The 12,235-nt window shown below is 48.7% G+C and overlaps 2 protein-coding genes across 2 annotated transcripts; one reads left to right on the top strand and one right to left on the bottom strand.

Annotated features, from left to right (window-relative positions):
- Positions 1-2,146: 2,146 nt before the first annotated feature.
- Positions 2,147-3,999, top strand: H6S33_006941 (uncharacterized protein; the record flags this gene model as incomplete). The annotated part of the gene is made up of 2 exons (XM_044838308.1): positions 2,147-2,426; positions 2,492-3,999. 2 exons carry the CDS (start codon positions 2,147-2,149, stop codon positions 3,997-3,999), a joined length of 1,788 nt encoding a protein of 595 aa, XP_044689759.1.
- Positions 4,000-8,748: 4,749 nt separating this feature from the next.
- Positions 8,749-11,569, bottom strand: H6S33_006940 (uncharacterized protein; the record flags this gene model as incomplete). Its single annotated transcript, XM_044838306.1, has 8 exons — positions 8,749-9,258; positions 9,345-9,563; positions 9,630-9,722; positions 9,781-10,149; positions 10,243-10,492; positions 10,751-10,830; positions 10,911-11,227; positions 11,287-11,569. The coding sequence occupies 8 exons, from the start codon at positions 11,567-11,569 to the stop codon at positions 8,749-8,751; spliced, it is 2,121 nt and encodes a 706-aa protein (XP_044689758.1).
- Positions 11,570-12,235: the final 666 nt, after the last annotated feature.

Here is a 12,235-nt window from a genome sequence, read left to right as displayed (position 1 = left end):
ACTGAGTAACGTTTAGCAAAAAAAAAGGCTTGTTTATTCAATGGCACACTTGTTGGTTGGCTGGGGATTTTGCACGTGGTTATGTTTCTATTTCTATGTGTTGTGCCTTTATGAATACGACGGAGAGTGGCTCGGGTATATATGGCATGGCAGCCTCAGGATACCAAAGTGCAAATAAGCTTTTTTTACAGTGCATAGTGCATGTATGTGGTAAGAACATATAATAAAACACTAAACTGATTAGAAAGCGGCTATTGTCACATGGATTGATTACATGCATTTCGCAACTCATTCGGCCCCGCAGATACTTGCAAGTATGACGTTTTCATTCATCAATATCAACGTAGGTGTATTGAACATCTTCCAAGAGGTTATCTATCAATTGCACATGTTTGAGTCAGTACACTAGTATTCTAGCACAGGATTCTAACAAACTGATGATTTCAAAGATCGCACTCCTGTTATTAGTCAGCATCACTATAGACTGTTATGAATAGTGTCCCCTACCCGCTTTCTAATACAAATTTTGTATCGTGAGGTGGCTCCTTGGGCCGCGTCACGCTATGAAGTAGACCACCTCTCGGGAGCATAGGGAGTTTATGTCAGTCGATTCACTCCCCGTGAAATACCAGGAAACGCTCTATCGCCTATGTGAAGTCTTCTTGTTGGGCATGTCCCTATTTTGGGATTTATACCCAGCCGACAACAATACCAGCTCTTCTCAGCTGTACGAATCGCACTATTCCCATTTATACTCTCCCAAAAGTGCGAAAAACACAATGTACCAGAGGAGTCGCCCTGAATTCCGCTTGCTTACGGATAGACCCATCCTCGGCGTCATCAACACACACGGATACCAAGCATTGAATCGTAGAGCGTGCCGCCATATCTGCATTCCGGCTGCAAACCTCGGCCGGGCAGATATTCTTTTTGACAACTAATCTGACAATTGGGAAAGGTGAGAGATCCCAAGCTGAGGACCCCTTCAACATCGCTGTGCAAGGTATACAGCATGGCTTGGATGGCATCTTTATGTGGCTGGCTCTCCCTCGATCTTGCCGGAAAGTTGAACCTTTTGCGTGAGGGCCGATGCCGAATGTTCAAATAATTAGTTTCCATGCCCGGACTTCTAATATTCACCTGGCATGGATTGAAATCCACCCTCCACTGTGGTGATATAAATCGAGGCACTGCCAAGCGCTTAGGCATGATACTCCACAGAGAGCCTCAACCCACACTTGCGACCAATGGGAGTTTTTGGCTCAACAATCGAGCTTATGGGATAAACTGCACCCATATAATTAGACGGGAGTGCCTGCTTAGCCCAACTGAAAGTGCCGCTATTCTTGGAAGGCGGCTAACCTTACTAGTAGCAGGAGCCTTGGCAAGTCGTTTGGGGATAGGGCCAATGATCGATTGGCAGGATTTCACGCAAACCATTGGGGGCTTGACACCCACTGGTCACCCACGGGAGTTAATGACTCTTAATCGAATGAAGATTATCAATTGACTTGTGTGCTCGGGGTTTCCGGCAATGCTCTGATTAGTACAATTCAATTATTAGTGATCATGGCCACTATGAACTTAAAAACGTATCTCCTCGAATAGATTGTGATCGTGGGCACTGGACCCTAAGGTACTTTGCCAACAAGACAGTAGCAAGATTCCTCACGCTTGAGCTGAACTTGGCTCGAAATATTCCACTCGGGCAGTGCTGCTACCTAAAGTCAAATTCCTCTCAGCCGCTTGCACTTTCTAGGTGCAAGATCGATACACCAGGCCACGTTGTAGCCCTCGACGAATAGTAACAACTACATCCAGCCAGGATTTAGATCTTCTCCCGAGCTGAAGCAAACCCGTGCACCGATAACTAGAGATCTTGATCGCTTTACCCGGGCCCTTGCCAACGGGTACCAAGATATCTGTGTCCTCAGGCCACACATGTAAGTGTGATTACCTTCGGCACAGTAAGCTCGGATATGTTCACAGCTGTGTTCTTTGCTGTGGTACGATACAGGGCTGGAAGCGTGGTTGCGGATGAACTTGGATCAGAGAGTATGTGTGTTCCCGACAAATTGGCTTGCATGGTCAATATCAATCTCGCAATGGAAATACGATAAATACTCGCCCTCACCCCGCCGACATAATGGCCACTTCACCGCTCTACCATCACATCATACACAGAATGTTGTACCTCTTTCCTCTTCTCTTCCTGGCGCTCACAGTGCAAGCACAGGTACGACGGCAGTTCCGAAGACCGCAAAGCACCCAGACCAATGCTGTGGACAACTCGACGGTGAGCAATACCAATATCACCGCGTTCACTGCCACGTTGCCAGTGGATCATAACGGCACAACGACGGAGATATTCGAGAATAGGTATTGGGTTGATGACAGTTACTGGGTTGAGGGCGGGCCGATTATGCGTATGTCTTCCAGCTCTTCTGTCCTGGGCCCACTCATAACAGATACTTACATACGGATCTCTCAGTATTCGACGTTGGTGAAGTTGATGCGGACACCGTCCTCCCCTACCTCAACCTATCACACCAAACCGCACAAGCACGCGCCAACTCCGGCCTCCTCATACTCTGGGAGCACCGCTACTATGGCCGCTCCCTCCCCGCACTCCCGGCTACTGTCCTCCCCGACGACCTCAACGCCTACTACAAGTTCCACACCATCGAGCAGGCGCTGGAAGATGTTGCCGTGTTTGCACGCACCTTCACATGGGGGAGCGCCACCGTCTCGCCCGGGCTTGTCCCGTGGGTGTTTGTGGGCGGGAGCTACCCGGGTGCGAGGGCGGCGTGGGCGCGGAAGCGCAACCCGGAGATCTGGTACGCGGCGCTCGCCAGCAGCGCGGTCGTGCACGAAGCGCCGGAGAACCAATATTACTATCAAGCGATACTGAACGGGCTGAGAGAGCACGGGTATGGGGCGTGTGCGGACGACATGGTGGCGATGGCGGCGTGGGTCGAGAGGGCCGACGATGCGGCGGTCATCGATTGGCTGGTGGCCCTGAGCAACACGAGCGAGGCGGCGACGGAGTTCTTTGACCCGTCGAGTATCAGCGCCCCTCTGACCGACTATGTGACCGGGGCGCTGGGCATACCGCTCACGGAGTACCAGGACTATGCGTTCCAGAACGGCACCGGCGGGCGGGGGGATCTGGCGGACTTTTGCGGGCTGATGGCGCAGCTGAGTGCCGACGCCGGCGCGGAGGGGGGCGTGTTCGACAGTGCGCTGTCGGAGGCGGAGGCAGTCGCGCCGTATGTCTCGGCCGCCGGCCTAGTGCTGAAGCGCCGGCTTGATCTTACGGCCGGCTCGACCGTCTCGAAGCGGGACCTTACTCATATAAATATTAATATGTTCAAGCGCCAGGTCACGAACTCGACCGGCGGCGGCGGCGGCGGCGGCGGCGGCGGGGAGACTGTCAGTACCTGCGCGGAGAATGCGGAGGAGTGCATGCAGTTCCTGGACAGCAACTCCATCAGCTGGACCTACCAGGTGTGCACCGACTTTGCCAACACGGTCACCGTCCCCGAGACCGGCGGCGGGCTGTACCCGCACAGGTTCATCGGCCTCGAGGCCCTCTACGATCACCGGTGCAAGGGCAACTTCAACCTCACCGCCATGCCCGGGAGCGACAACAACGAGCGGTACGGCGGCTGGGCCATGCAGAGCAGCAACACGTTCTTCGTCGACGGGCAGTACGATCCGTGGCGCCCCGCGACGGTCAACAGCCAGGCCCCCGAGGCCCATGGCCGGAGGAGGACGGAGGAGGTGCCGGCGGCGGGAGAGGTGTTGAAGGGTGGCGTATTTGCGATGGTGATTGAGGGGGGGGCGCATTGCCCGGACCTTGGCGGGGGGTGGAATCGATCTGGGAAGCCGGCCTTTGATCTGTGGAACAAGGCGTTGAGCGTGTGGCTGCCGGCGTTTCAAGTTCATGAGGTGAGCAATGTGACGGCGGGCACTGGGGCGGGGTGGAGTCGGAGCTAGGTGGTGAGTGGTGAGTGGTGAGTGGTGAGTGGTGAGTGGTGAGTGGTGAGTGGTGAGTGGTGAGTGGCTCTGCTCATGTGGTGGGGAGAGAGAGGGGGGGGGGCGGTGTGATGGTGCATGTTGGGGGTGGTGGTGGTGGTGGTGGTGGCGGCGGTGGCTATATATGATAAACCCTGTTTAGATGCGTATGGGCGGTCTGCTGCATGATATCGATGTTGGTGCTTTTTATACCTTCCTTTCAATGTTTTCTTGGCTATATAAAATGATTCGTTCATCTCCTAGATGTTTCGATTCCTCTGGTAAAGTGATATCTTGCTTCATGCCGGATCCAGGTGGCTGTGGATCAGGAGATTGACTCTTCTCGACAATCAACCAGCTAGACTCGAGGATGTTTTTTTTACCTTGGAACATATATATATATATATACACTATACTGCACTTTTGTTCCAAGGCCACCTCTCACTACCGTGATAATAGCCTAGCTCCACATGACTGCTTGACACGCTCTTTATCGAGGCTACACACTCAAAACTCCCATGCTCTCTCGTCCATTCGCGAAGATTGATTTGCCAGCCGTCCGCCCTATCGGGTGTTGATCATATTGCAACCCGTGCATGCCCTGGTACACTGATCCCCTCGTTTGACTAATTAACAACTGCCCATACCACCTATTCCCGTCCGCCACAGTCAGGTGTTATTTCTATCCCTTGGCCGGATGAAAGTTGTCGAATTCGCGACCTGGACCATGCACCACTTAGCAAGTAAATCATCTTGCTTTTTAGTACTAGCAGAGTCAATCAAGAATTTCCAACAATTGTCACACTAGCACTAGGCTAGTGGTACCCGACAAACCTCATCAGTGCAAGGGATAAAATTAAGCACTCGATCGAGGCGACACGACTGGTGATGGGCACAATACAACGCAAGACGATACTTGGGCAACTTTTGTCTTTTCTCGTGGATTTTGAAGGTGGTCTCGGAATTAACAATATTTGAGCCATGTACTCTGCAAAGTCTCGAGATCACTTAGGTTAGGGTCAACTAGTCGAGCTTCGTGTCAGTTTACCTCACAATGATATTTCTTTTGCACGAGGGTTTTTAGGGGAAGCCATCAAAACTAGATTTTAAAGCTGGTACGGAGATCATAAACGATCACTCGCAAGTTTCGAAAAGTCTCGGGACTAGACATTTTCTGTTTTGTTTTGTTTTGTCTCGTATCTCGGGACAAAGTATATATCGGGACTTTTCGTCTTGTGCCCATCACTAGGCCGCACGACCGAGAGCTCTAGGCGATGAGGTGGAGACGTTGGGTAAATAAACGTATGTACTTGCATCTTGCAGAATGTTACGAGGGCACTTTATGATTCTGGCTGTGGTCAACATGTGGAGATGAGAGCGCCACCCTAAGCTGATATGGCACATATATGCACAGTCTAAACCAAAATTCACTGTACGACTTGTATAATTATTTGGTTCAAGTACTGGTAGAACCGTCCTCGACAATTCAGTTTCCATCGGCTTAGGGGTGGACTGAAACCGTACCCGGTATCTCCTTACCGCTTCCCCCCCCCCCCCCCCCCAAACCGGCTCGTACTGCCAATCCGACGTATATCGCACTGCAATAACTGGAAGAGCCCCTGAATACTTAGAGAACCGTGCCGATCCCCATCGCAGATCACTCCCGCTACCGCCCTGGGTCATCAGCTAAAGCTATATAATTCATGTGCAGCTCTAGGCTGCTACCATATTGCAATTCGGTTACCTACATAACCGAAACACCGGAAAGAATCCAAGGTGGAGATCCCGTGTGAACATCTACACCTCAGCGCGACAGAACAATGGGCTCTATTGGCCACCCCCTTTACATAATATTAGGAGGTAACATCACTTGGTCAATACGCTACACACTCAATGACAAGCGTCAAGTAAGGAGTAGGACCCCCGCGCTCCAAGTCCCGCGGCCGATAATCACTTCACCCCATATACCATAGGTACTATGTACCCGATTCCGGTCACTGAGCTACCTACGTTCTTCATCGTGCAGCAACTGTGTTTCATGTAATGGGATTCGCGCCGCCATCATAGTTGGAATCGACCTCTTCTGATCAGTGCGTGACACCAGGCCTGTGACAGCCATTAAGCTAATATTTAACGAAAAGCCAAAGGCACTTAATGATATGCTATTTTACCAACACGCCCAATAATCATACCTACAAACTTACTTAGCTTCTACGCTCGCCGGGGAAGAAATACGTTTTCCTGTGAAGATATTGTTATCGTCTGAAGATTGACCTCCGGAACAAAAATATGCTCATATTTCTATGGACACGTAATATTTAGGGAATAGAACATAGTTTTATAAGCAAGTGTGTTTAATCGAAATTTAGAGCCAATCGATCGTGACTGGCAATCACCAGTCTTCTCTTGGTGGAATATCGGCTTGTGAACTGAGTGTGTTCACGAAACAACCCTCAACCTTTGCAATCCGGAGTATAATTTTAACCACGGAATAAAAGTAGAGCTGTTGATCATAAGTAGGGCTACCGCTATAACGTAACCCCCCGGCAGCCGGGGAAACTCAGAAGGCCGTTGGTACAACTTTGGATTAGTGGCAAGATCGATCGTTGGGAAACTCGCCCAACCGTCGGCGAACCGGTCACCTTCAACAAAGGGTCCATCACTACCGCAAGGAAACTCGCCGCAGCGACCGTAGAGAGCCCCAAGGCCGGTGTTGAGGTTTCAGAGGAAGCACACAAAGCCGCAATCGAGCTCCGACAGGAGATAAACGGCGGTATATATGGAGAAACATGTCAGAGTAATCACGAGGATAGCAAGTCTCTGCCACCTCCCGTGGGACTATATATCAATCCTAACAAGCAGGGAAAGAATATACTCATTACCGGTACGGGTGCCAAGCGACTTGAGAGATGGTATTCTCCAGCGACAAACCCGTGGCTAAAGCTTAGCTCAATGCTCACCGTATATATTATCAATCCTTTCTACACTCCCGAGAACCTGTCTCGTACTAGCACAATAGCTAGAATAATTAGTTGGCGCCACAGGAGTAGATGAATATTTGTTTGCATGGCGCCCTGGACCTTCTGGGGTACCATTTCCGACTCCGACTCCGATTCCGACTCAGCCTGAGGCAGAGCTAGGCTGAGGGAGTGGCACTTCGTTCGGGGTAATACAATCGAACTACCCGGACATGTCATATACTTTTTTATACCCACGCCACCTTCCATCCGCGTAGAACCCGGCGGGTAAGGGTTGAATATGGCCTCCTTTTCAACCGACCGGGCCGGGTTTAATTTGGCCTATATTTTGAGCCGGATTTGTCTGGCTGTTTAATGGGTAGGAGGTTTGCACTTCTTGATCAAAAAGACATTTATAAATCTCGAAATCCCCAGTATACAAACTTGACTGGAATAGAACACCTTTGGATATTCACCCCCCTAAGAGGCGTGTTTGTGAGGGCAAACAAGCCATGGGTCGAGCCGGGTGAGGTAGAATCCTTGGCACCCGCGGGCACCCATGGAGGAGCCTCCAACTACGGTTATTACGTATTCAACTCCGCAACGCGAACCTTGCAATTGGAGACGTTGCGGCATATGCTCTCACTCGCTCACTGGCTATCACCCGCTCATAGCACCTCGCTCGCTCACCATCTCTCACTCGATCATTACGTCTCACTCGCTAAATTCACCCAGGCGATGAGACCGTAGTCTATGACAATATCACACTACCCCAGAACTTCCTAATCACTTCCTCCGCCTCTCACACATGCACACAAAGGAAATTAAAGAAATAATCGCAAAACAATGGGCCAGTAGCCTGTAACAAATAAAGAGCACCGTAACCTATGAAAGTAAGAAATAGTAACATGTGAAAACACCTTATCAATTTCTCCGGCTGCACGCCTGGTCCCTTGCCCTTGCCCTGCAAGTCTATGGGCTATATTTTATGAACAGAGTTATAGCTAGTTCAACATTTTATTCTCTTCTATAGTGTATTTTTCTATCCTGAGACTTTCATGGTGTTTGAATAGGAACGGAATGTTATGGAGGTAGTGGACCTTGACCAATTTTGGTTTACGTCCAAGAAACTATCCCTTAGGCGGTCAGGCCGAATTAATCGCAATGTGTTCCGAACTTGGTATGGTTAATTTTCTCTGGTAAACGCTCTCAGTGTTCACTATCTCCTCGAGTCTATTACAATACGCTAGCTAGAGACTAGAGAGCTCTATCACCACAATGATAGAACGAACAGTAACAGAGTTCAACAGAGCACCTTAACCATATCAGATTCGGTAATTACACATTGCGATTGGGCCTGACCGCCTAAGGGATACACCGAGAAACGACCCTCCCGATACACCTTTACCACGATGCATTTGCCCACGACTTTGCTGATTCTTTTGCGGGCTCATTAGAGAGCAATATATTCTATCCCCTATCTCAATCATCTATGGATATGTTTGCTGCTACCACCGGTTAATAGAAAAGTATATCTCGCCAAATACGGAGTGCGAGATAGGTCCAGCACAGGCTTTAGTAAAGGTATATAGGGACTCTAGCCATACAAGTTACATCCTTATGAAAAGTTACATAAAAAACAGATCAAAAATACAAATATTTCCTACATGTACGGTTCTGAGCTTGAGTTGAATACCAGCCATGTTATCGCAGTTCCGGAAACCTCAAATATCTAGATCTCCCATATTACGGTTTCCGGTGCCGACAAGTTCTTTTATATATCAACCATACGTTTAGCCTCTTCAAGACATTCCAAGGCTGAAGGTCTCATCGACGGGTCTGCTTGTAAAACTGCTTTTACAAATAACCCTGCCTCCTTACTCGCCCCAAGACATTCGAATTCCTCCAACGGAAGAGGTATAGCACCTGAACAAAACTTCAGAAAGAGTTGCATGTCCATCTCCTCTCCAACCTCTACACCTGTTTCGAGCCCAGTCTCAGTCTCCACAATAGAGGTTGATATCGCAGTGGAGGTCAAATGAACCAAGGTGAATGGTCTTTTAGAAGTAATCATCTCGTAAAAGATACATCCCATTGACCATATATCCAAGGCGTACGGAAAACGGTTCCTCTTGGTTTTTGACGTCCACAGGCCCAGGACTTCAGGCGCTGTATATTCCACTGTCCCAACTCTTGTTCTGAGTTCTGTTTCCTTGATATACTTCGACGTGCCGAAGTCCCCAATCTTAACTCGGAGTGGGCGAGGCGAGGCGATAAGGATGTTCTAGGTTTATTTATCTTAGCCGTCTTGGATAAATCGGAGTGGGATTTAATGGGTGTAGGTAGGAATGATCGAAAGCGTCAGCTTACCTGGGGCTTTAGATCCCTGTGACAGATATTGCGCTCATGTAGAACTACAAGCCCATGAAGTACCTGTGTGATGATGTTAAGAATCGTCCCTTCAGGAACGCGGCCATGCGTTTTGAGGTATATGCTAAGATCTCCGTGCTCGAGATATTCCATTGTGATGTAAAGGCAGGAATGCTTATCCCTGTACCATCCAAGAAATCTCACAAATAGATCGTCCCTCTATATTGCAAACAATTATATAAGAATCCGTCTTGTTTTATTAAACTCGTCGGAGCTGGAGCATACATCGGCAACCTTGGCCAGAGCCTTCACCTCCCTCTCTTTGGAATCTGGTCTGTGAATACGTTTCACCGCACGTGTGTGTCCGTCAGAGCTGACCTGAATCAATAAAATCAATGCCTGAACAAGAATATGAAGATAATATTAGAGAAAGAACCTGTAATTTAACGGTGCCAAAAGCACCACTCCCGATATCTCTCTCATCGAACCACCGCCTGTTGACTGAGACCTCGCAAACCCTGTGCAGATGAAGGTTCTCTTGCGGCCGATGTAAAACTGATGAAGTATCATCATCGAATATTGTTTCCAACATGAACATGTCATGCTGGGTAAACGGTGAAGCATTACGTAGGTGGCGGAGATAAGAGGTTTCGTGGTCAGTCGGCGGGGGCTGGACGACTGCGCCTACATCGCAATCAAATAAGGCATCAAATAAGGCATTTTTCTCTTCTATAGCCTTCGATGGTAATAGTCCTAGGATTTCGATCTGCGTCATTATGTCCAGTTTTTGCGTATCTATGGTTAACTACGTTATATCAACACCGCATAGCAGTACTTCACGACGACAGCGAATGGCGGACAACATTACTTGGTTTGGAGATGTCCCTTTGGTACTAACAGTTTCAGCAGTAGATGGATTGTCTCTCTCCATTTCATCGAATCCCAGGCCTAGGTGTGTACGGACTCTGATATACTCCTCAAGAACCGGAATATCCATGTCCGTGAATAAATGAGGCTCCGGTAGATATCCGAGAAGTAGATACCGGATCTGAGAGTATTGCTGTACATGAGTCCATGATTTCCCGGAGAATAGCTTTGTCATACCTCTTCCCACCTCTGCCGCTGAGATAAAAACCTTCCTAGCCCACCTGGGGAGTTAGATTCGTGGAGAGGCTAAGATGCCGGCGAGATTTACATACAGAGGACAATCTGACAACTTTCCTCTGACTCGTCACTGAATGTTCGTAGACTCCTAGCCTCCAAGTTGGGCACACTTGGAAGACTTATTGTAACCTCTGTACTTGAGAATTTTTATTTCTTGATCAGAAGACGTTCGATGATTAAGTATTATAGCAATAATTGTAGCAGTTGTACTATATATATCAGGATGTGTTGAGAAGAGATACCGACCACCACCTCGTTTCTGTGCTCGCAGGGCGCTTCTGATACGCGGCCAATGAAAGGCCTTATCTTCCTCGTCTTCGATCTGGTTTTATGGCTCGATTATATTAGCGCTCCATGAAGAGCACTGCGGGCTGTGAACAATATCCCATAGGAGGCACTTACTTCCGTACGACACAGTACCAGTATGAGTAGTGGCCTATCGACCAAACCTGAACTCCCCCTATCCAGTCCCACTGCTTCTACTAACTTCTCACCCGCGCCCTCAATAGGTCCAATAAGCTTTGAGTTTACGTCCCTAAGCAGATCAACTATCTCGCCCCCTGTCACATTCTGATATTCCGGGGAATGGCCAACAAATTGGACTGAGGAAACTCCCTTTAGGCTGGCGTCGTCGTAGATTTCTGACACGCTCTCGATAATGAACCTAATATAGAGAGAGTCAATGTGAGGAAACATTGGCCCCCCAATGCCGGGACCCGCTATGCGAAGGTTAGCGATACATCAAACGGCGGGGGCGAGCAAAGGTGCGATATATTACGTTTTTCCTGGTACCAATCAATCAGCAGCCTCAGGTCATATAACGCAAGAAGCGATAGTTGTACCGCCGTTTCTAATCTACATCCTTTGACACACAGGGCACAGATCATTCTAGCGGCGCGGCCAGCCGGTTCGTCGAGTGATTCGTCATTATAGAACTTGCGAAGGCTAGGTCTTTGCCGCTCAATATAGTCGATGAATCGAAGCTTGCATGCAACTTTTGAACCTGGATGGCTCGGGATGTCGGGGACCCAGGAAGAAGGAAACGTGAAGGGCACAGACATTGCTTGTATGTACTTGTGATGATATTGCACTTACTTGGTATGTAGTATGTATTCAGAGCGAGCGGGGGGGTAGATTTAGGGGCTGGCAGCAACCTGTCCTCCTGCAGCTGTCGTGGCGGAGCTAGGTCAACCAATGATTCAGATCTAGATCGATCATCGTTGCAATGTCTCGGGTCTCATTTTAGAAAATGAATGGAATACTACGGATTGTAAATGGTTGGATTGCCCGTCTTCTATTAATATATATACATGCACGCAACATACAAACATTCAAAGTCATTGACCCCTTTAACCCTCTCAAATTGTAAACCTCGCTTATGGACGCTTATGCACGGCTTAACCCTAACCCTTACTGGTACCACCTTCGCTACATAATACCCGGGGGATAGGGGTCAGTGGCTGACGGCTTGTGGGATCATGCATAGAGTATCATTTGATAGGAGAGGCAACAAGATCTGTTAGCAAAGTCACCCCAAATTTTCTTTTCGAGCGGGCCAGTATTTAACAAAGCTAGGAGCTAGATAAGGGTTAGAGAGGGATCAAGTGATTCACTTATAAGGTATACCTATTATCTCTTTCTCACATTCCACTAAATATTTGCTTGTACTAACACACCATTATCAGCTCGGAGGTAGTTAGATAGATTTAATTCAAAGCTTGAGCCAC

The sequence above is a fragment of the Morchella sextelata genome, assembly GCF_020137385.1.
Source record: "Morchella sextelata strain SCLS chromosome Unknown scls_21, whole genome shotgun sequence".
In the NCBI taxonomy this organism is placed as follows: Eukaryota; Fungi; Ascomycota; class Pezizomycetes; order Pezizales; family Morchellaceae; genus Morchella; species Morchella sextelata.
Note: the sequence above shows the minus strand (reverse complement) of the source record. Positions and strands in the feature narration are given on the sequence as shown.